This window comes from Amblyraja radiata, chromosome 18 (genome assembly GCF_010909765.2).
Source record: "Amblyraja radiata isolate CabotCenter1 chromosome 18, sAmbRad1.1.pri, whole genome shotgun sequence".
Classification (NCBI taxonomy): domain Eukaryota; kingdom Metazoa; phylum Chordata; class Chondrichthyes; order Rajiformes; family Rajidae; genus Amblyraja; species Amblyraja radiata.
The window spans coordinates 23,769,429-23,794,810 of NC_045973.1; the positions used below are offsets into that span (position 1 = coordinate 23,769,429).

The window sequence follows — 25,382 nt, forward strand, 5'->3', positions numbered from 1 at the left end:
CTGGCTCATATACCTACCACAAATCCTGATAATTAAACACATTTTTGTAAGTGTGTCACAGTAATGAAAGCCAGTTGGAAGACAAAAATATAACAGACAATCTATCCGCAGGCTCCCCAGCTGAAACTGTTAATTAGACAAACTTATAGCATAGCACCTACTCCAGAGATCAGAAACTGGCTTTCCCAACCATCTGTCACTGAATATTTCAATTACTTTTGCTGCCCCTGGATTTAAATGAAGTATGAGGTTTGTTTTCGAATTTTGTTTTCTGTAGTTAATAAAAAAATTCAGCGCTCCCTACCATCAAGCTAACCCACAAGTTATGATGAAATGTTGTTCCTAATTTGTCCAACCTACCTTGTTATTTCTCCAGAGATTTGACTGCTAATCTAAGCATCATCATGATAAGGAAAACTGGGGTGGAAGATTGCAACCTTCACGTGGTCCACCCTGTTTCGACTAATGCAATCAACTCGACGTGCACAAACGGAAGATCAAATAGAACAAGTTGTCCAACAACTTTAGGCTGTGCACGCCACACGAAGGAAGATAAGGAAAACTGGCCATACCATCTCCAATGCTTGGATACCATTACCAGAGATGTTTGCTGAGTGGAGAAGAAATTGCAGGAATCCTGGCTGAGATATGCAAATCATCATTTAACACGGACGAGGTGCCGAAAAGCTGGAGAGTGGCTAATGTTGTGTCTGTATTTAAGAATGGCAGTAAATAAAACCTGGGAATATACACCAGTAAGATTGACATCTCTGGTAGGAAAGGTACTGGAGAGGATTCTAATGGGGCTGTCCCACTTAGACCTCCTGGCGACCCACCTACGATACGAGAATTCTCGCTACTCTCCATGGCGGCTTCATTCCAGTCGCCATTAATTCTTCAACATGTTGTAAAATTCACAGCGCCCATAATGAGGCCACGACTAGTTCCCACAATGCAGGTACTCCTCGCGGCCATGAAGGCGACTCCCCGGCAACCACCCGCGAACATGTGGCGACCATGTGGCGGCTGCATAGTCTCCTGCAGTCGCCTAAAAAGTCGCCTAAGTGGGACAAGCCCATAAGGAATAAGATATACATGCATTTGGATAGACAGGGGTTATTTAGGGATAGTTAGTATGGTTTTGTACATGGGAGATTGTGTTCTGTGAATTTTATTGAGTTTTGTAAAGAAGTAACCAAGATGGTTGTCGAGGACCATAGCTGTAGTCTATATGACTTCAGCAAGACCTTTGATAATTGTTCTGCAATGATCATTCAAATATCAGAGTGAGAGTTCAGTTCAGTTCAAATGGTCAAGTTGCTGGAGAAGGACATGAATCCTTAAAACGTTTCACTTACCAAGAGAACCACCAGTGAATCACGACCCATGCCTATAGTTGCCATTCAAAACAAGACAGCGATTGAGTGGGTGTGCAAATTGGTGACTAATTGTTACAACTATTGGTAATATTAGGGAAAAAAGAGGTAAGAGAGGTAAGAGAACAACATACTCATATATACATAGAACTGTAAAATGTGTAAATTTATTTCCTGCAACTCTCATTGTTTTTTCAGAAATGAGAAAAGAATCAGTGGAATTAGGTTATGTATAGTACTATTTGATCTGATTGTAAAGCATGTAAAACAGAGATTTTCACTGTACCATGGTGCGTGTGATAATAATAAACCTAAACTTGGTGTCTTCAGTAAACCTTCCCCTAAGGTAAACGTCTACACAACAAAAAATAAACAGTTTGAAATATATTTGTACATTGTCTGACTTTTCTTTTCCATCCGCCTGTCTAATTAAATGGATAACACCCTACATAATATTGGGTAAAAACATGACATTCACAACCCCAGTTGAGGATGTAAAACTTTGATTTTACTTGAAATGTTCAATCAAGGATAATAGAATGTATAATGTTCCCCCTAGTAACATATAGTTTTCTAATATTTTTAAAGAATTATCCATTTAATTGGAGAGCTTAGCTCCCCATCACATTCAAGGTTCATGTTACAGACCTTTTTTGTAAATTAGTATCCAACCAGGCATATATGTTGGCCAGAATGCATTATTAAATACATTCAATAACAGGCTATCAGGTGAAAGAGACTACAGATGCTGGAGTTTTGAGCAATCAGATGCTGGATTAATTCAGACCAAAGAAGAGCCCCACCCCAAAACATCGTCTGTTCATTTCCAATCACAGATGCTGTGCTGCTTGACCCCCTGGGTTCCTTCAAAACTCAAACAGAATCATTCTTGCGTCGGAACTTCTGCCACATTATAGTGCCACCGCATTGGAATATTACTGCATGATTGCATGCTCCAACCCATCCACAGCACATCCCCATTTGATAGCAGTGGTGCAACAAAGACAGATATGCAAATAATACTTTATTTTGAATTCCATGATCCATGCCTGGAAATGGCTTTTTGTTATTTACACATTTAAATCTAGTCTTCAGGACAAAGATAAATACAATTTAGATTAAAATGTTTATTTGGAAAGTTTGCCAAATGATATCAGTTGAAGATATATTTCAATGTACGTATGATAAGATTCTGCTAGACATTCCATTGCTTTGTCAACTGACATGCAGACCATGACCACATAAAGTTCACTGCACCAAAATATTGAATGGAAAAATACAGAATCTTTGTGCTTAAATACAGATATGAACTCTCACCTTCAGATGTCTCAAATCCTACAAAGAAATTGCAAAAATCGCACCACAGACTTTTCAATTATAGGGCACATTTAAATGCATTGTAAAATAGATATACCAATGACAATCAGTGCTATATTCTATGGATAACTAATGGTAGCATCGACAGCACTCAAGAGTATTAATGATAGATTATCTTAAAATGTTCAATAAGAATATTGGGATATATAATGTCCATATAGTAGATAGTAAGTAGAGCTTTCCAGGTTTTCCAATATGTTTAAAGGAACATCCATTTAATTGGAGACCTTAGGTCTCCAACACATTCAAGGTTCATTATAGAGATTTTTTTTGTAAATCGGTATCTAAACATGCATACATGTGGGTCAGAATGCATTGTTAAATAAATCAGGGAACAAAATCTATGACACGCATGAGACTGAGATGCTGGAATCAATATTACCTATTTTCAAAACTTGACTTCAGTACCACTGCAGGCCACCTGCAAAGCTTAAAATTGTTCATGTGACACTTGTCAGAAACAGGTTTTCAATTATGGATCATGATACCAAAATCAAGAATTGATCAACTGAACATGATGAATTGTTTAAAAGGTTCCTACCTTGATGTAGTTATTTAGGACTGGGTACACTCTGTACGTTGCTAGGAGCAGTGAAAGGAAGGTCGTGAAAGGAAATGTTGTCATAACAACATGCGTGACTTCTGGGAAAGAAAATATTCTAAAGCCAAACTTCTCATAAAGTTTGACCAGTTCTTCAGATGGCTTCTCGTCACCTTCACTCAGGATGCTCCCCACAATATATCTCAGCTTTTCTTCCGGCACCTGGAATAATGGAAGAACTTCAGGTTAACATTTGCCTTCTGATGTACTTTAATGCACAAATTTCAAAATAACATTTCTATCAGCGCAAAGTACCACTGATACAAGCTATCCTGAAAAAACGGACATATTGCAACATCTGTGTATGTTGTTGTCTGCTGTTCCACGTGGGGCACAGATGCGAGGGCGAAATTGGATTCCCTTCTCTTCATGGTAAAAATATTACAGAAAGATCAATGTTGAAATTGCAGAAATGGCTCCTTACCAGGGTCTGATTAGAACTGTCTGGTCATAATTTTATGTATTAGTATCTATGTAAAAATATGTTCAATCTTTGGCTCAATTGAAGATTATTTTTTGCTGCTAATTACAAGAAAGATCATTACCCCATTATTTCAGGTTTGATCAGTTCTTGTGTGCTCAGAGGAACACAAAACTTCCCATTTTAACAACACAATTTGGAATGCTTAAGGTAGGAGACAAGGAAGTGAAGAAGTATTGCTGAAATGCAGAGCAGATTCATTCATAATAGTGTGAGATTCAAAAATCACAAATGCTCTTGAGACAAATTCAGACAAAGAAGTGTTTTTATTAATTTCATATTCTGCAGAATAGGTGCCTCTCCACTGATGTCCCCTAGAGGCACACCGAGGATCGGGATGTCTTCTATCTTTATACATTTCTTTTCACTATTTTCACACCCATTGAGCTTCTTCCAATCATAACATAAAACCCAGATTCCCACGAGAACGTCGTGGAACGTCCACCCAAACTTCTACTGAAGTATTTCTATTGCTACTTTTTATCTAGAATTTCTCTCTGTTCTTCATATCGTTACTTTCTATTCTACTAGCAGTCTGGCTTCTGCTGACATCTTATTTCTTTCTAAGTTATATTTTTCTATCCCTAGTCTAAATCAACCATGTCTGTTAACTCTTTCCTCACAATAGGAAGGTGTAGGTTAACATGATTTACATAGAATCTTCTCAAGCAGTCCCTTGGGATTGAGGATGACTTGCTTCCATTCCAGTTCTGTGGTACATAAGATGACTCTGGAAACCACAGATAAAATAGGGAGTGACTGTCCAAGCTGGGAAGTAGAATGTTTGTGCTTCAGTGAATGAATAACAATTTATACTTCAGTGAATGAATAACAATTTGCCCTCAGCCTTCACTCCAGCTCAACACTGAAGTCGAGACAGTCTTACTAGGGAGGTTTGGGGCAGGTTCCATTTAGTACTGATTTACTCCACTCCAGCAAGAAGCTTGTTGAAGGTGAGATGCAGTATTGCAACAAGAAGATTGAAAAGATGCATCTTATTTTTTGCAGTACTTCGGATTGCACTACAATATTTAAACCATTCTGTTGTTTTACACTCATTGTTGTATTTATTGTAGTATCTAACAGTATCATGTATGCTATGCACTCTATGAGCTTCATATGAACAAGATATTTCATTGCGCCTTGGGTCTATATAACAATAAACTAAACTAAATATGAATATGACAGTAATGCAGCCTTATTTTAACACCTGTTTTTGCTGTAATTGACTGCGATGAACCCACTACTAAGAATCATGACGTACAGGATTATGAACCAAATGCATTGTAGCTCAGTTTGACGAGTACTTTATAGTACCTTCTACTTTATAGATTTAAAGACGTTAGTGAACCAATAAGATTAGTGCTGCTCCCTGCTTTTTTTCTTGAAATTGTCAAGAAGTGAATCTCATGTCCATTGTGCCTCTGGATGGACAGAATCCAAACATTCCAGGAGCAACTGAGGAGAGAATTGAGAAGGGTCCTTTCTTTGCAGCAGAGTGCAGATAGATCTCTCTGTAATGAATGCAGTTGGAATTGTCTCCTTTCTTGAAGACAGTCACAGTTATAATGTCTGAAGTCCCCTGACACATTCTCCTCTACAAATGTAGACAATGATATTCTGAATTTATAACTGATGGTTCTCACCACTGATTTTGAACCAGCAGAAATATCATCTGCTTCTGTGGTTTCTTGCTTTCTAAGTTGGCATATGGTACTTTGATGTCTTATTGGTTGGGAGTGGCAGCAGGACTGTCCCAGAAATATTGTTATGAGATGGAGCCAAGGACTTTTACATCAAGGATAGAATCACGAGTGAAGAGGTCTTCGAGGTGTTCCAAACACGAAGTACTGGAGGAACTCAGTGGGTCAGACAGGGAATGTACAAACCTTTTGGTTTGGGACCCTTCTTCAGTCTGATTTCTGTCCATTCCTAACACAGATGCTGCCTGATCTGCTGAGTTCCTCCAGCATTTTGTGTTTTGCTCAAATTTGCAGCATCTGCAGTTCATTGTGCCTTCAAAGTGTCCCTTCCAGCAGGTATTGAACACCCCTAGGTCGTTGATTAAGTTAAGATCAAATCTTGCTATCCAGTGGAGTGGGGCCTTGGCTATTTTGGTCGAAGATTGCTTTGACAACATTTTATACCCATCCATGTTGTAGCTGTCAGCAGTTCACAGGGTCTCCTGTGATTTTTCAATCCATCATCTGTCCTATAGCTTACAGGCTTTCTGCTGCTACTGTTTATTTTCTATTGAGATATGATGCAGTTTTCAATCTGGGAATGCCTTGCATTTGCTGTTAATTGCCTCCTGGATCTTCTCTTCATTCTCATCAAATCTCTTCTAGGCTGTTTTTAATGAGACTGAGGATGTGCTGATGTTTGCAATATGTTGGTTTCATGTTAAAGCATACAAAAGGATTACAAAGTATTCACTAATTCCAGAGGGAGATTGCCAATATGCTGAGCTAGCTCATGCTTGATGGTGAAATTCTCATAATGAAGATAACATTCCTCGTCTTTTGTGCCCCTCAAGCAGGTGTATCCTCCAGTTTGTTCTTTGAACCAGCCATCTCCTGCATCATGTCTCAATCAAAATGCCAATGTTGATATCAAAGAATTTAACTTTCCCTACTGTGGCAGGAAGAGAGAGAGAGAGAGAGAGAGAGAGAGAGAGAGAGAGAGAGAGAGAGAGAGAGAGAGAGAGAGAGAGAGAGAGAGAGAGAGAGCAAGAGTAGGCTCCTCTGTGGCAGCAGAGTTAAATTTAGGACTGTTGTTTTTGGGACAGTTCATGAAGATCCCATACCCTTCACCATTTGTCCAAAACCCTCCTGGTTGCCTGCTCCACTTGGCATAAACTAATGTGTGTATAGGCACATCTGTGCACCTTTGAACACTGATGCCACCCAACCTCTCACCATTTCACAAATACCTTGCTTTTCTGTGCTGTTCATCAGTGACCTCACATTTTTTCCACTTTATATTCCATCTACCACGTGCTCACCTATTCACTCAGAATGTCTATATCCTCTTACAGCCTATCCATGTCTTTCTCCATACTCACTATCCCACCTTGTTTAGTTTTGCCAGCAAATTTGTTCTACTCTGCCAAATCATTGACACTGATCCCTGCAATACCCCAGAAGTCATAAACTGCAACCCTGAGATGATTGGCTTATTCCTTCTACGTCAGTATATTATCTTCGAATCGAGGTGCTCTTATTTTGTTGACCATTCTCCTGTATGAGCTTTTCTCGAAAGCCTCCTAAAAATCTAAATATACCACATCCATCAACTCTTTTTATCTATTTTTATGCCACATCCTCAATGAACTAGAGTAAATTAGCAAAACACAATTTTACTTCTTGTGAATTCTGCTCAATCCTACTATTCTTTTCAATGTCTTTTGTTGTTACATATTTCATTATGAATTCAAGTTAATTCCCAACCAATGAAGTTAGGCAAACAGGGCTGTAGTTCATTCCTTTCTCTCTTCTTCCTTTTAATAGGTTGTAACCTGTAAAATGTTAGGCATATCCAAAAAAGGAAATTTGAAACATGGTTCTCTAGTTTCATAAAATCATGGATGATTGTTTCATGTAGTAAGCTGGAATAGAGATGGGAACTGATAGGATACATCTTAGGCCATAGAGAAGCTTGAGGATCGAAGCACAAATCCTGTTTGAACAGAACACCAAGATTACACACTAGTTTACATCAAATCTCTGTATTTATTCCAGAACAAAGGGATGATAATGTGATAGTATATTTTTAGAAGAAGACAAAAAAAGTATAAGAAGTAAAGTAAATGAGCTTGAGGCTCAGTTAGAGGTTGGTAGATATGACATTGTGGGGATTACTGAGACATGGCTGCAGGAGGATCGGGCCTGGGAACTTAATATTCAGGGTTATACATCCTACAAAGGACAGGCAGGTGGGGAGAGGAGGTGGGTAGCTCTGCTGGTGAGGGATGGAATTCAGTCCCTTGTGAGGGAAGACATAGGGACTGACGAGGTAGAGTCACTGTGGATTGAGTTGAGGAATTTTAAAGGCAAGAAGACACTAATTGGTGTTATCAACAGACCCCCAAATAGTAGCCCGGATGTAGGGTGTAAGTTGCAGCAGGAGTTAAAAGGGGCATGTAACAAAGGTAATGCCACTGTGGTGATGGGGGATTTCAATATGCAGGTAGACTGGGAAAATCAGGTTGGTTCAGGACCCCAAGAAAGAGAGTTGTAGAGTGCCTCCGAGATGGATTCTTAGAGCAGCTTGTAATGGAGCCAACCAGAGAAAAGACAATTCTGGATTTAGCGTTGTCCAATTAACCAGATTTGATAAGAGAACTCGAGGTAAAGGAACCGCTTAGAGGTAGTGATCATAATATGATTAGTATTAATCTGCAATTTGAGAAGGAGAAGGTTAAATCAGAAGTGTCAGTGATGCTGTTGAACAAAGAGGACTATGAAGGCATGAGAGAGGAGCTGGCCAAGGTAGACTGGAAAGGGATCCTAGCAGGAATGACGGTGGAACAGCAATTGCAGGAATTTCTGGGCAGAATCTAGAAGACGCAGGATCATTTCATTCCAAAAAGGAAGAAAGATTCTAAGGGGAGCAGGAGACAACCTTGGCTGACAAGAGAGCTTAGGGATAGAATAAAACTAAAAGAAAAGATGTATAACACAGCAAAGAGTAGCCAGAAGCCAGAGGATTGGGAATCTTTCATAGGACAACAGAAGGAAACAAAACGGGCAATGCGGACTGATAAGATGAGGTACGAGGGGAAGCTGGCCAGGACTATACGGAAAGACAGTAAAAGCTTTGTTAAGGGAAAAAGAGTAGCAAAACCACATGTGCGTCCCTTGAAGGCAGACACGGGTGAAACTATCATGGGTAACAAGGAAATGGCAGAAGAGTTGAACAGGTACTTCGGATCTGTCTTCACAAAGGAAGACACAAACAATCTCCCGGATGTACTGGAGGACAGAGGATCTAAGGGGGTAGAGGAACTGAAAGAAATTGTAATTAGGCTAGCAATAGTATTGGATAGGCTAATGGAACTGAAGGATGATAAATCCCCTTAGCCTGATGGTCTGCATCCCAGGGTCCTTAGGGAGGTGGCTCTAGAAATAGTAGGCGCATTGGTGATCATTTTCCAATGTTCAATAGATTCAGGATCAGTTCCTGTGGATTGGATGGTAGCTAATGTTATCCCACTTTTCAAGAAAGGTGCAAGAGAGAAAACGGGTAATTATAGACCAGTTAGCCTGACTTCGGTGGTGGGAAAGATGCTGGAGTCAATTATTAAAGAGGTAATAGTGGGGCATTTGGATAGCAGTAAAATGATTAGTCCAAGTCAACATGGATTTATGAAAGGGAAATCATGCTTGACTAATCTTCTGGAATTTTTTGAGGATGTGACAAGTAAAATGGATGAAGGGGAGCCAGTGGATGTAGTGTATCTAGACTTTCAGAAAGCATTTGATAAGGTCCCGCACGGGAGACTGGTGACTAAAATTAGAGCACATGGTATTGGAGGTAGGGTGTTGACATGGATAGAAAATTGGTTGGCCAACAGGAAGCAAAGAGTAGGAGTGAACGGGTCCTTTTCAGAAAGGCAGGCAGTGGCAAGTGGAGTGCCGCAAGGCTTGGTATTGGGGCCGCAACTGTTGACCATATATATTAATGATTTGGAAGAGGGAATTAGGAGCAACATTAGCAAGTTTGCGGATGACACAAAGCTGGGTGGCAGTGTGAACTGTGAAGAGGATGTTAGGAGGTTGGAGGGTGACCTGGACAGGTTGAGTGAGTGGGCAGATGCAGTATAATATAGATAAATGTGAGGTTATCCACTTTGGCGGCAAAAACAAGGGGGCAGATTATTATCTCAATGGGGTTAGGTTAAGTAAGGGGGACGTGCAGCGAGACCTGGATGTCCTTGTACACCAGTCACTGAAAGTTGGCGTGCAGGTACAGCAGGCAGTGAAGAAAGCTAATGGAATGTTGGCCATCATAACAAAAGGATTTCAGTATAGGAGTAAAGAGGTTCTTCTGCAGTTGTATAGGGCTCTGGTAAGACCACATCTGGAGTATTGTGTACAGTTTTGGTCTCCTAATTTGAGGAAGAACATCCTTGTGATTGAGGCAATGCAGTGTAGGTTCACGAGATTGATCCCTGGGATGGTGGGACTGTCACATGAGGAAAGATTGAAAAGACTAGGCTTGTATGCACAGGAGTTTAGAAGGATGAGGGGGATCTTATAGAAACATATAAAATTATAAAAGGACTGGACAAGCTAGATGCAGGAAAAATGTTCCCAATGTTGGGTGAGTCCAGAACCAGGGGCCACAGTCTTAGAATAAAGGGGAGGTAATTTAAGACTGAGGTGAGAAAAAACGTTTTCACCCAAAGAGTTGTGAATTTGTGGAATTCCCTGCCACAGAGGGCAGTGGAGGTCAAAACACTGGATAGATTTAAGAGAGAGTTAGATAGAGCTCTAGGGGCTAGTGGAATCAAGGGATATGGGGAGAAGGCAGGCATGGGTTATTGATTGGGGACGGTCAGCCATGATCACAATGAATGGCGGTGCTGGCTCGAAGAGCCGAATGGCCTCCTCCTGCACCTATTTTCTATGTTTCTACGTTTCTATGAAAAACAAAGTATGTGAGTAAACAGAATGGGAGATGTAATGGGCAAGTGAGAAGAAAAGAAAGTACACAGGCATATTTCTATCATTCACCGGAAATTAACTAAGAAATAGCAGATTTGCATGACAATTTATTTACTCCTCACAATCTTACACATGAGCAATGCTTTCAGAAGAAAGACGAGTATTCAAAGCCTTATCTTTTGTGTTACGGTTCTTCAGTCAACTGCTTTTATTTGAAATACTAAGCCAACATGCAAACTGACAGAAAAATTACTGTCCCTTCCATCACAAAGCAATCACTAGGCTATTACAGGTCCAGTTCATAATAAAAAAATCTCCAGGATATAATCTTCATTTACAAAACGACAACATAAAGCTTTTGATACTTTTGACAGTCATTATTCAAGGAAATATTGTCAATGATTTTTAAACATTTCATTAACTTCCATGTTCCAGAATCACAATAGGTTTTAATTTTGTGACCAATTCAATTTGAATGTCTTCTTTAGATCATACAATTTCAAATGCAAGTATGTTCTTTTTCTATTAGCTTCTATGGCCGTAAACATGAATCCAGGATATGTGTGCCTCCCTGGTGCCAGAGGTCAAGAATATCAGAGAGAATGGTTGCAGGGCATTCTAAACAGAGAAAATAAACTGCAAGAGATAGTGGTCCTTATTGGTACAAACAACATAGGTAAAAAGGATGAAGTTCCATGACATGAGTTTGGGGACCTACAGAAGGTTGAGATTTAAAGAGCAAGACTTCAAAAGTTGTAACTTTAGGATTATTTCTGGTGCCACACATGTTCATATAGGATTAGGAGAATATTCAAGGCTAAAGGGATGGTGTAAGAGAGGACTAGGTTTCTGCCTTGCTATGGCAACTTCGATATCACCAACTCTAAATTATAGAATCACCTTGTGTGTGGCACTATGACAAACATATTTTGGAAATCCAAATACACCAAATCTACACATTATCTCTTCCTTGGTATTTGACATTAGCCCATCAGTTATCATTGATATATTTACCTTATCCTCCATGGTGAAGGCCAATGCAAATAAAAATCAATTTAACGTATCCGCTGTTTCTTTATTCACATTATTAATTCCCCAGCCTCAATCTCTAAAGATCCCACACTAATCTACAGTACTCTTTGCTTAGCAACATTTACTATTTATCTTGAAAGAACATGGAACATAAAAAGTACAACACAGAAACAGGTGCTTCAATGCCCAACATAATGCCAAGATAGACTAATCCAATTTGCCTAAAAGTGATCCATACCTGTCTATTCCCATTTTAGCTAAAACTCTGATCTTGTTAGCTTCTGATTTGCGTGTTTTTTCTATTTGCGCAAAAACGGTACACGATAGCGCTACAATTTTTCGCCACCTTACTCACCATTCTCCTGTGCTGCAAGTACAAGAAGTTTTGTTCCGATCAATGTTATATTTTAAAAGTTATTAAAAAAACGTGCATGCGCAGATTGGTCTCCCCTCCTGTCAGTCACCGACCCGCAGATTGGTCTCCTCTCCTGTCAGTCACCGCCACGGCCGGGATTGCGACGCCCCGTCCTGCACCATCGGCACACTGATTTGCCGTGTCTGCTGTCACTCACCGGCAGCGCCCGCCTCTGCCCGGCGTGTCTTCCGATCGGCCCGTCTTCTGGTCATTCGGCGCAACCTCCGGTCGGTGCAGCTTCCGGTCAAGGCAATGTCAGATTAGAGGAGTAGCTACCTTGAGATACTGGGGATGTGAGGAGGGAGAGTGGAGGAATTGAGGGAGAGGAGGGGGTAGGGAGGGAGAGGGGGGAATGTGGGGAGGTGAGGAGGGAGATTGAGAGAGGAGGGGGGGGGATAGAGGGAGAGGAGGGGGGTAGGGAGGGAGAGGGGGGGAAAGTGGGGAGGTGAGGAGGGAGAGTGAGAGAGGAGGGGGTGGGATAGAGGGAGAGGAGGGGGAAGGGAGGGGAGAGGAGTTATGGAGGGAGGGAGGAAATGACTGAGGGAGGGGAAATGAGAGGGGAGGGAGGGATTGGGGAGGGTAGGAGGAGAGGAGAAAGAAGAGTAGGGAGAATGGGAGGGGGAAATAGAGGGAGAGGAGGGAGTGAGGTAGGTAGGGAGTGGGATATACAGGGAGAGAAGGGCAGTGGGGAAGGTGAGGAGGGATAGTGGGGGGATTGGGGGAGGTGAGTGGGAAGGTGGGGGATAGAGGGAGGTAGGGAGGGGAAAGGAGTTATGGAGGGAGTGACTGAGGGTAGGGGAAAGGAGAGGGAGGGAGAAGTGAGGGGATTGGGGAGGGGAGGAGTTGAGGGGAAAGAAGTGCGAGGGTGAAGAGGAGGGGAGGGAGTGCATGGGGAGGAGGGGAATAGATGGAGAAGAGGGGGGGAGTGGGGGAGGTAGGGAGTGAGGAATATAGGGCGAGGGCAATGGGGGAGGTGAGGAGAGATTGTGGGGAGGATAGGGGGAGGTGAGGAGTGGGGGATAGATGGATAGGAGGGGTACGGAGGGGAGAGGAGTTATGGAGGAAGGCAGGAAGGGAGGGGGGATGGAGGGGGAGGGGGGAAGGAAGTGAGTGAGGGTAGGGAAAGGAGAGAGAGGGAGAGGTGAGGGAGAAATTGGGGATGGGGAGGAGGAGAGCGGAAAGAAGAGGGAGAGTGAAGAGGAGTGGGAGGGAGTGCTGGGGAGGAGGGGAAGAGGGAGAGGAGGGGGGAGTGGGGGAAGTAGGGAGTGGGGAATAGGGAGACAGGAGGGCAGTGGGGGAGGTCAGGAGGGATAGTGGGGGGGGAGAGGGAAGGTGAGGAGTGGGAGAGGTGGGGATAGAGGGATGGGAGGGGGTAGGGAGGGGAGAGAATGGAGGGAGGAAGTGACTGAGGGTAGGTGAAAGGAGAGGGAGGGAGGGATTGGGGAGGGGAGGAGGAGAGGGGAAAGAAGAGGAAGGATGAAGAGGAGGGGGAGGGAGTGCTGGGGGATGAGGGGAAATAAGTTGCGCCTGCGCAGTTGGGGCTATGGGAGAGTGGTGGAATATTACGTTGGGAAACGGGTGAGTGGTGGAATATTGCGTTGGGGAACAGGTTGCGTTGGGGGACCAGGCCTTCCATGTGACAGGGGCCCACTTCGTCTAGTCATATCTAAAAGCCTCTTTCAAATCTTCAACAGAAGAGGGAGGAGAAATAGTAGATGGAATCTGAGCAATTGTAAAGTGTTGCACTTTGGAATGTTGAATATGATGAACGTACAGCTTGAACGATTTTCCGGCAATTGATAGTCCACCAACCCTTATAATTCAGACAAAATTACGAGCTCTGTTGAAATCCTTGAGCGGCCACAGATGGCATTGCGAGTCCCTCCGTCGTAAAAGTCTTTTTTTTTCACATCTAAACATTAAAATCCCTCATTGATCTTGTCTAATTCTATCTTTGTTGGCTCAATGTTTAAGTTTTTTTTGGTTTCACCTCTGCCTGGCCCCAGCGTAACCTGCCGAGTATTTCTAGCATTTTCTGTTTTTAATTCGGTTCTGTAGATTGTTCATTTTCTAACTACCCCAAACTATCCCTCGAAACAGTCGCCATGGGATTTAGAAGATAAACCTAACAAGAGGGCTTTCCCTTCAGCCTTTCTTTACCCTAGAGGAAAGAAATTATTTCTTCCTCAAAGGGTATATGAATGTAATTGCTATATGTTTATATTTAAATACCTTTGAAGCAAGTTATTCATTATTTGCTTCCACTTCTGATGCATATTTCATCCCCTTAACGACTAATGAGAACATTCAACCACAGTGAAAGAACCTCTCTTAGGATTTTCTATTATTTATCAAAGTTTAGATGGGAATTAGCTAAACCACAAGTCTCTGTGACTGGATTTGTAGCAACCCCTGTCTAACACAATAAACTTGAACTTGATATTCATTTTATCAATGCAAATTACACAATATGATATTTGTCCGATAAACTGCAAATGGAAGATGATTAAAGCAATAAAGCTGTTCAACATTTCTGGATGACTCTCTGCACCTATTCTTAAATGTTCATTGCATCATGCAATATCAACCACCTACGCCACAAACCAATTGTTAAAGTAAGGTTGTAAACATGTTTGACAAATTTCAAAAGAGTAAATTTAAAAGAAAAATACTACAAATCCTATAGAATTCAGGAAATACTCAGCAGGCCAAGAAACGTATTTGGAGGAAGATAAAGTGTTGACATCTCAGGTTGATGATTTTTCATCAGTGCATTTTTGTACTTATATCAGAAAACAAAAAAGGATTGCATGAAGCTAAAGAACCATGGTGAAGTTGACATGAAATACATAGGGGATAAAAATATACTTTCTATAAGAATGTTCCGATTTATATCCCATAGAGTACAAAACAGAAATAGGAGCAGGCCACTTAGCCTCTTGTACCTGTTCCACCATTCAAGAGAATGTGTCTATTCTTTTAACTCAGCACCACTTTCCTTTATTCAAGTTCAGGACCATAGTCTCTGAATTAACCACGTCACTCTCCACCCAGAGAGTTGTGAATTTATGGAATTCCCTGCCACAGAGGGCAGTGGAGGCCAAGTCACTGGATGGATTTAAGAGAGAGTTAGATAGAGCTGTAGGGGCTAGTGGAGTCAAGGTATATGGGGAGAAGGCAGGCACGGGTTATAGATAGGGGACGATCAGCCATGATCATAATGAATGGCAGTGCTGGCTCAAAGGGCCGAATGGCCTCCTCCTGCACCTATTTTCTATGTTTCTATGTTTCTAATGCAGAATTCTACCATATCACTGTTGCCCAAGAGGCCTTGCACAACAAGATCGCTAATGAATCCTTCCTCATTACACAATACCCAGTCTGGGATGACCTGCCCTCTAGTCGGTTTCTCTACATATTGGGTTAAAAATCCATCCCGTATCCATTCCAGGATTCCTCCTCCTCAGCACTGTTACCAATTTGGTTGCCCCAATCTATATGTAGATTAAAGTAACCCATGATAACCGCTGTACCTTTGCTACACGCATCCCTAATTTCCTTCTTGATGCTAAGCCCAACCTTCCTACTGCTGTTTGGTGGAAATTTGGCTCTTTATACCACTCCAACAAGCGTTTTCTGCCCTGGGCTGTTTCGCAGTTCTACCCATTCCGAATCTACAGCATCCAAGCTAATGTCTCTCCTTGCTATTGCATTAGATTGCTATCTCCATATTCCTTGAACAACTTTAATATCTGAAAATCTCAAAAGATCTATGGACATCCATTGATCTCTGTCACAGTAGCTGACACCACATGAAAGAACATAGTGGTTACCAGAATTTTATAATTGTAGTGTTTCCTTGGGAGTTGAAAGTCTCATCATAGTCACAGGCAATAGATAAAATATTTACAAGTTGCCAACTTAATATCCAAAAGAGAGAAAAGTGCTCTGTAGATATTTTTGTACATTTCTTACAATGTAATTGACGTAATCGGCAGTTTTCAATTTAGTTACTTGGAACCAATTGGTAAACCTATGAGCCTTTTCTGAGTAAGTTTTACCAATATTTCTCATTGCAACTAGTAAATGTAACAAGCAGACTGCAACAATGAAAAAAAAAACACATACACATTTAGATATACAAGCATACTGATTTATATTGCAAATTTAAAGGAGTAAAATGTCTGAAACCATTTCAAAGAAGATTTTTACATGAATGCCAAACTATTATGAGGTATGAGGTGTAACATTCTAAAACCAAGTATCCAGTTGGCCTCATTATAAGTCACTGTCTTGGACTGGTTTTACTGCATTAATTTGCATTTTTAACAGAATGATTAATGATTAATGAGTCTGAGTAATGATTCAAAGCTTCATTACAGAAGTTTTTTTTTTAAACTTGAGGTAATTATTTGGAATATCCAAAATCACTTAAACCAAACCAATACAAATCGCTAGTAGCTTCTTTCACTAGCAGAACGGTGATGTTAAAAAGCCAAACATCAACTAGAATGGCACATATGTCAATGCATTTTCTGTTTATCTCTGAAAAACACTGACATCACACTATTTTATCCAAGTCATATTATTAAGAAGATCAAAAGTCATGTTAGTAGCCAAATAAACATCACCTAGAAGCTTCATTATTTTTTTAACCTTATACATCTTCTAGCATCTGGATATCACAGGGAAGACTAGCATTTATTGTCCATCCATATTTGCCTATGAGAAGGTGGTTATTTGAACTGTTGCAGTTCTCCTATAGAAGGTGCTGCCTCAGAGGTTTTTGGCAAGGATATCCGAGATTTAGATCAACACCAAAATATTTCCAAAAAAGGGCTGGCACATGACTTACACAGAGGCCACAAATTACGGTATTCCCATGTGTGTGGTGCCCTTATCCCACATGGTGGTCGCTGATTTGAAAGCACTGTTAGATTAGTTTAGGTGAGTAATTGTATTGTATTTTGTAGATGGTACACACTGCAGCCACTGTCCTGAATGGAGTCGAGTTTCTTGAGCTGTATTCACCCAGACAAGTGAACATGCAAATGGTGGAAAGGCTACAATGTATTACGAACTGAATTGGCAATGGATAGTGAGCAGCTCTCATGCTCTTGTAGCTATATATATAGCATGTCTAATTGAGTTTCTGGTCAATGGTGATCCCAGGGACGTTAATGGTGGGGGTCTCTGCAATGGTAATACCATTGAATGACAAGTATAAACAATTAGATACATTCTCTCATTGGAAATGGTCATTCCATTGGAACCTGACACTTCCTTGGCATACAAATTCTGTAGGTCTTGTTGCATATAGGATTGCATTGCTTCATTTTCTGAAGAGTTGTAAATTAAATTGTGCAATCACCAGCAAACATCTCCACTTCTATACTCCAGAGCCTGAAAACTTGCCTGTTGTAAGAAACCTCTGTCCCAAAAAATTATCTGCCTCACAAAAAAAGTAGAGTGGTGAATGATTGTGGCAGAATCATTACTGGCTATCTTATGCTAAAGAATGTCAAAAACTCATACACCTTCACTGGAATTGTACCTTCAGACATCCAGAGAGCTGTAGATGGGGCCAGTGAAGGAGAAAGGAATCTGCAACAATGATCTTGGGCAGAGCCATACCCAAACCAAGCTGTGATGCTTTCTATGGTACATCAGTAGATGTTTGTAATAGTCACTGGAGACATGCTAATTTTTCCCAGTCTTCTCAGGAAGTAGAGGCCCGATGTGCCGTCTTGGCTGTCACATCAATATGGTTGGTCTATGATAGATCTTTGGTCATATTAAGGAACCTGAAGCTCTCAACCATTTCCACCTCCGCACCATTGATGCTCCACCACTGAGGTCAATAACTAGCTCCTTCCTCTTGCTGACATTGAGGGTGTGGTCGGCACAAAATGCTGGAGTAACTCAGCAGGTCTCTGGAGAGAAGGATCTCTGGAGGCAGCATCTCTGGAGAGAAGGAATGGGTGACGTTTCGGGTCAAGACCCTTCTTCAGAAAGATGTCATGGGAGGCAAAGGGACAGAGATGGAATGTAGTCGGTGACATTACGACTTGTGGGAGAACTGGGAAGGGGAGGGGGAGAGAGAAAGCAAGGGCTATCAGAAGTTAGAGAAGTCAATGTTCATAACGCTGGGGTGTAAACTACCCAAGCGAAATATGAGGTGCTGTTCCTCCAATTTGCGCTGAGCCTCTGACAATGGAGGAGACCCAGGACAGAAAGGTCAGATTGGGAATGGGAGGAGGAGTTGAAGTGCTAAGCAACCGGGAGATCAGGTAGGTTAAGACGGACTGAGCAGAGGTGTTCAGTGAAACGATCGCCGAGCCTGAGCTTGGTCCCCGATGTAGAGAAGTTGACACCTGGTACAGCGGATACAGTAGATGAGGTTGGAGGAGGTGCAAGCAACCTCTGCCTCACCTGGAAAGACTGTTTGGGTCCTTGGATGGAGTCGAGGGGGGAGGTAAAGGGACAGGTGTTGCATCTCCTGCGATTGCAGGGGAAAGTACCTGGGGAGGGATGTGGTTTGGGTGGGAAAGGACGAGTTGACCAGGGAGTTGTGGAGAGAACGGTCTCTGCGGGAAGCAGAAAGGGGTGGAGATGGGAAGATGTGGCCAGTAGTGGGATCCCATTGGAGGTGGCGAAAATGTTGGAGGATTATATGCTGTATGCGAATGATGGGGTGGAAGGTGAAAAGGGGACTCTGTCCTTGTTACGAATGGGAGGAGGGGGAGCAAGAGCAGAGCTGCAGCATATCAAGGAGACCCTAGTGAGAGCCTCATCTATAATGGAAGATGGGAACCCCCGTTTCCTAAAGAATGAGGACGGAGAGAGGTTATTGTCATGACACCATGTCATTCAGTTCTCCATCTCCTTCACTGTTGCACTTGTATATGTCTACATTGTACTCATTATAGTATGATTTGACTGAGATGTGTGGGTATTTCAATAAAAATTCAGTTTATGTTATCAAAATGCAGCAAACGGAGATGTTATGAATTTGAAATAAGCAAAGAAACTGCTAAAAAAACACTCAACAGATCAAACAGCAGCTGTGGAAAGAATAAAGTTGATATTTCAGATGAATATTCTTTAATTCCAAACTTTTCCTTCTTCTGATAAAAGGTGTATTAAGCTGCAAAGAAGAGCCAGGGATGGAGAGACAAAGAGATTATGTGTGATAGGGTGAAGATCAAGGAAATTTGAATGACTCATTATGTGTTGATGACCTTAGATTGAATGATGAAAGATCTTTCATCACGGCTGATCTTTCTGGATGAGGTATAAATAAGAGATGAACAAGGGCAGGGATAAAAAAAAAAAACATTGGAACTTATCAGACAAAACAGCATTGTTATTGCTGGAAATCTGAAAATGTTCTTTCAGCATGTGAAGAGAATGAAAAACTGAGCTAATATCACAGATTTATGAATTTCATCAAAGCAATTTTGGTAGTCATTGGCAAAATCTTCCTTTTCCGACTGTGGGTTGTGATTGCAGCGGGATAGGGTTGCAGGTTTCAATGAGGACTTCTTACTGAATTGCTCATGCATCTTGCACCGTATTTAGACTTTACTTTAGATGTTAGAGATACAGTGCGGAAATAGGCCCTTCCTCCACCGGATCCACGCCAACCAGTACACTAACACTATGCTACATACAATGGACAATTTACAATTTTTTATTGAAGCCAATTAATCTACAAACCTGTACATCTTTAGAGTGTGGGAGGAAACTGGAGCACCCGGAGAAAACCCACTCAAGTCACAGGGAGAATGTACAAACTCCACATAGACAAAGATAGACCCAAAATGCTGGAGTAACTCAGGATCGAACCCGGGTCTGGTGCTGCAAGGCAACAGCTCTACTGCTGTCTTACTCTGCTCAAATTCATTCTCCTTCATCTATGCCCCCTCATGCATTCATATTAGGTAGAAGTTTATTTACTCAACTTTCCAGGGTCAATACTACCAGAGAACATACATTTTCCCATACTCCATTAACCATCATAATACATTTTTAAACATGCTGTTCATGTGACGGTAATTTTCAGAACAATTTCCTGATCTGGATGAACCACTGAACTAGGCCAAAACTGCACTGCCCAACCCAATCCATTCCTGACACACGTAGTTAGAGACTGTCAAGAGTGTCAAGAATGTTTTATTTTCATATGTCCCAGATAGAATAATGAAATTCTTACTGCAGCACAACAGAATATGTAATCATAATAAATAATAACAAAGACTTAGAAAAAAAACCAAACAATAATAGGGAAATAATAATAATAATAATATTAATAATAATAATAGTCTATTGTAGTTCATAGCTTATGAGGTTGGAGTGCTTAATAGCCTGATGGCTGTAGGGAAGAAGCTGTTCCTGAACCTGGACGTTACAGTTCTCAGGCTCCTGTACCTTCTTCCCGATGGCAGTGGTGAGATGAGTGTGTGCCCAGGATGGTGTGGGTCTTTGATGATGTTGGCTGCCTTTTTGAGGCAGCGGCTACGATAGATCCCTTTGATGGTGGGGAGGTCAGCCGGTGATGGCCTGGGCAGTGTTTACAACTTTTTGCAGTCTTTTCCGCTCCTGGAGGTTCATGTTGCCGAATCAGGCCACAATGCAGCCAGTCAGTATGCTCTCTACTGTGCACCTGTAGAAGTACATGAGAATCCTCTTTGACATACCGAATCTCCGTAATCTTCTCAGGAAGTAGAGGCTCTGATGTGCTTTCTTTATGATTGCATCAGTGTGCTGGGTCCAGGAAAGATCGTCGAAAATATGCACGCCCAGGAATTTGAAGTTTTTGACTTTCTCCACCATCGTCCCATTGATATAAACAGGATTGTGGGTCCTCAACCTTCCTCTCCCAAAGTCCACAATCAGTTCTTTGGTTTTGCTGATATTGAGAGCCAGGTTGTTGTGTTGGCACCATATGGTCAGTCGGTCGTTCTAACTTCTATACTTTGACTCATCACCATCTGTAATTCGTCCCTCAGCGAACTTGAAAATGGAGTTCGCACTATGTCCGGCTACACAGTCATAGAAAATAGACAATAGACAATAGGTGCAGATGTAGGCCATTCGGCCCTTTGAGCCAGCACCACCATTCAATGTGATCATGGCTCATACTCAGTTATGAGTACAGAATGAGTAGGGCAGGGGCCTGAGCACGCAGCCTTGGGGTGCTCCGTTACTGATTATCACTGACACATATCAAGATGCTAAGCTCTAATGTCTGGGAACAACTGCTTTTTGTTTAGGACTACACAGGGATATTGATCAACAAGTTCAGAACAAATGAAAATAGGGGTAATATTCTAAGAGTTGGATAGAAAACAAAGAGTAGGAATAAATGGAATTGGCAGGATGTATCCTTCTCCAATTGGCAGGATGTATCCAATGAGATACTTATGTAACCACTGCTTTAGCCTCAATTATTCATAACAACAGCCAGAAGAAATCAAGTTACTGAAACCTCAGGTTATAAGGTCTACATCTAGAAGCTGCCAGGGAATCAGATTCAAAGTGTGAAACTGTTTATGTAGCTAGAGATGCATCAGTCCACTAGGAGATTTGCTGGTGTAATGGATATTTCATTAAATTCCAAAGATTTATCAAATTTACTTCAGGCAAGGTCTGCAATGTACTAACACTGCCATCAAGTGTTCTTAACAGGAATTCCATTATATAATACAGTAATTTCCCACCCAGATTCCCAAACTATTCTGGATGTAATTATTTTTTCTACTTTCCCCAATCAAATAAATATTACAGATATATTCAGTTTTACAAATACATTTGTAAAATGCTTATTACGCCAAAACCTCAGAAATGTTGAAAGCATATGATAAATAATTGGAATCTTCTCCTGTCCATTTAATCAAATCTATTCAATGGTAATCAATGATTCATTGGCCTTTTTCCACTATTCAAGGTGAGACATCGGCTGGGTTGGATGGAAAGTTGCTGAGCTGTTGCTTATTGCAGAGTGAAATGTAGTTACCTTCAGCCAGTAGTTCTAAAGGGAGCTTCTGGCCAACAGTAACACACAGATTAGCCTATTCCTGCCTTCATATTCAACATCAACATTGGTTATAGCAAGGTGACCAGGATTGCAAGCAGTTCTCCAGCTGAGGTCTGATGAACATTTAATAAAGTTGGACCATAGCTTCCCTCCCCCTGCATTTCCTGCCCTAACTCATGAAGGCCAGTATCTCGTATGCCTTCTTAACCACTTTAAATACCTGCACGGCCATCATCAAGAATCTTCGGGCTTGAACACCAAGGTCTTTCTATGAAATATGTGAAATTATGATCCCTATCTCCAAAATATTCCACCACTGACATACCCTCCATTTTACCAGTGACATTCCACAACATACAGTTCAGTAGTGTTCCCGCCCTCGTCAGTCTGTCAATCCTGTATAATTGTGTTAAAAAGCTCCCCTGGAGATATTTCAAAGTTCTGCCAAAACTCTGGTTCTTTAGTGCTCAGCCAATATCAGTTAATATTTGGAAAATTGAAATGCATTACATCTCTCTGTTTTGCCACGATAAATATTCCTCAATCTCCCTTTGACTGTTCAGAGATCTATAGGACGCCTCCCCCAGCAACCTATTTGATACTGATCTCTACCCATATAGTCTTGTTTGAGGAGTCTTCTGGGATACCCTCCCTCAATACTGAAGTAATATATTCCTTGACTAATAGTGCCGCGTCCTCCAATACACCCCCCTCTGTCTGAACAGAAAATTCTTTATCCTGGGATACCGACTTTCCCCATCCTGCCCGTCATGCTATCTGATCTTATTGATGCCAACAATATTTCAAGAAATGTCCAAGATATGTTCCCAAACCTGACCCTATGAGTGAAGAACTCGATGAATTTCCAGTTGGAAACAAACCAAAACAAATGCAAATTCCTCACTGGAAATATCCGGAGGAAAGAGAAGAGTATCAGAGCACACTGCAACAAATTGGAAATTGATCCCTGTCAGTAACAACTGGAGCTAATAGAAAATATTAATGGAATTACTACAATTAAAAATGGACAATGCCAATCCTAACAGCATTCCCAATTCCCACAATAAGCCTGGATTTGATGAGCAGTTGTCAATGCAGGGCTAGGCATAAATAACATTTGGACTCAAATCACTCTCACAAAAAGGTAAGCATATTTAATTGGTAAGTGTTTTAATAGCACATGTTACACAAGAATTTTCCTGAACAGTCTGTGACCCATAGTGCTGTGCCATAGCGCTATGTTTAAAGCCTATAGCGCTATATTTAAACCCATAGTGCTACAGCTAGTAGCGCTATATTTAGAACCCATAGTGCTGCAGCCGACAGCTCTTTGTTTAAATTACCACGCACTAAGCCGACAGCGCTCTGATCCTTTGTGCGCCAAACCAGCAGTGCTGTGTGTATTACCTTTATGGGCCTGTCCCACTTAGGCGATTTTTTAGGCAACTACAGGCGACTAGTTTGATGCCACATGTTCGCCGGGGGTAGTCTCCTCAGTTGCGCAAAAAGTCGTAGCATCTTTCTGGTCGCCGCTAAATTTTCAACATGTTGAGTGGGTTTGACGCCAATGAGCATAGCTTGAGTCACCTGACGTAGGTGCTGTTGTAGGTTGTTGCCAGGATGACGTAGGTTGTCGCCGGTTTTTCGGCGACCTGCTACGATTATGACAGTCGTCGGCAGGTGCCTAAAAAATCGCCAAGTGGGACGGGACCATTACGCACCAAGTCTGTAGTGCTGTGTGTATTGCTTTAGGCACCAATCTGCGGCTGATAGAGCTTTGTTTCCAAAGGGGGGGGGGTCTTGCTGGGATGCAGTCCCCTGCCATTGGTTATAGTTTGGATTTGGGAGCAGCGCTATTGGCCAGGACTTAACGGGGGATATTTCAACACCTGATTTCTTACCTGTATAAAGGCAGGCGCCAATAAGCCAGAAGTTAGTTCAAGTTCATGTACGAGAGGGGTTAACCGACGGGCCGAGTCGCAAACAGCGCCGCGGATGGAGTCAGAGAGATAGAGAGGGAGTGAGAGAGAGAGAGACAGACGTGTGCTGCTGTAAAACGGACCACACGCACACCAAGACAAGTATTCTTTTTGTTTTCTCTCTTGCCAATAATTCTGATGTGTTCATGTACGAGAGGGGTTCACCGATGGGCTGAGTCACGATCTGTGCCGCAGATGGAGGCAGAGAGAGAGAGGTGTGCTTCTGTAAAACTGGACACCCGCATACCGAGACAAGTATTGCTTTTGCCCTCTCTTGCCAATAAAACTGATTTGCAACTAAACAGACTCTTGAGCCTTTTTCTGTTCAAATAGTCAGATCCTTGAACCTGTTCCATTGTAACAACATAACTAGAAAGGAATATTGTCAGCTTCAATTCAAAATTGAATTGCAGTTTAGCACAAGATCATTAAAATAAAACATTTGTGGAAGCCTTGTCAACCTGCTGCCTTCTAATTCAAGGCTGGTATTTTTCGCTAGATTAATGATGAACACCAGATTTCTAGCACGCTCCTACAAATTTTTTGTCAACAGCCTTGGTCTTTTCAGTAATCTTAAAGGTGTAATTTTAATAACTGTTCCAGCTCAATCCATCTATCCATCCCTTTACAGGTCTTGTCCAGCATATTTAAATGCTGAAATATTTTTAAAGAAAATAACATTTTCCTGTGGTCTTGCTTAGGAAGATAGATTCATGGAAGCAATTCATTAGATCATTATGCACTAATAAAGAAAAATAAACTACATACTAAGGTTGTCATACTGGAGGATTTTAACTTTCTCAATATAGACTGGGACTGTCATAGTGCCAAAGGCTTAGACAGGGAGGAATTTATCAAATTTGTTCAGGAACATTTCCACAGGCTATATGTAGAGGTAATTATAAGGGAGAGGGCAAAGCTTGACGTACTCTTAGAAAATGGGAAGTCCGTAGGCAAGCCTTTTGGGATCAGCAGCCACTATTCTAGTAGCTTTAAAATAGTTATGGATAAAGACAGGGAAAGCCCACAAGTTAAAATTCTTAATTGGGGCAAGGCCAACTTTGATGGTATAAGATGGGATCTTGCTAAAGTTGATTGGAGTAGGTTGTTTGTGGCCAAAGGAATGTCCAGAAAGTGGGATGCTTTTAAAAGTGCGATGATAATGGTGGGGCAAGAGATAGCGCCAGCAGATAATATTAAGGAAAATCCAAAGAAATGTTATAAGTACATTAAGGGAAAGAAGGTAACTAGAGAGAGAATAAGGCCCCCAAAAACAAAAGTGGTCATATCGATATGGAGCATCAGGAGTTGGGCAAGTCCTCAATGCGTATTTCTCCTCTGTTTTTACTATGGAGAAAGACATGAAGACTGGGGAACTTGGGACAGTTAATGGAGATGTCTTGAGGACAGTCAG

General features: G+C 41.6%; 1 protein-coding gene across 1 annotated transcript in view; it reads right to left on the reverse strand.

Moving 5' to 3' along the window:
* tex264 (testis expressed 264, ER-phagy receptor) overlaps positions 1-25,382 on the reverse strand; it is a 144,963-nt gene that overhangs the window by 110,352 nt on the left and 9,229 nt on the right. Inside the window, exon 2 of the mRNA XM_033036852.1 lies at positions 3,295-3,516. Within this exon, the coding sequence (XP_032892743.1) occupies positions 3,295-3,516 (222 nt within the window). The remainder of the gene's footprint in view (positions 1-3,294; positions 3,517-25,382) is intronic.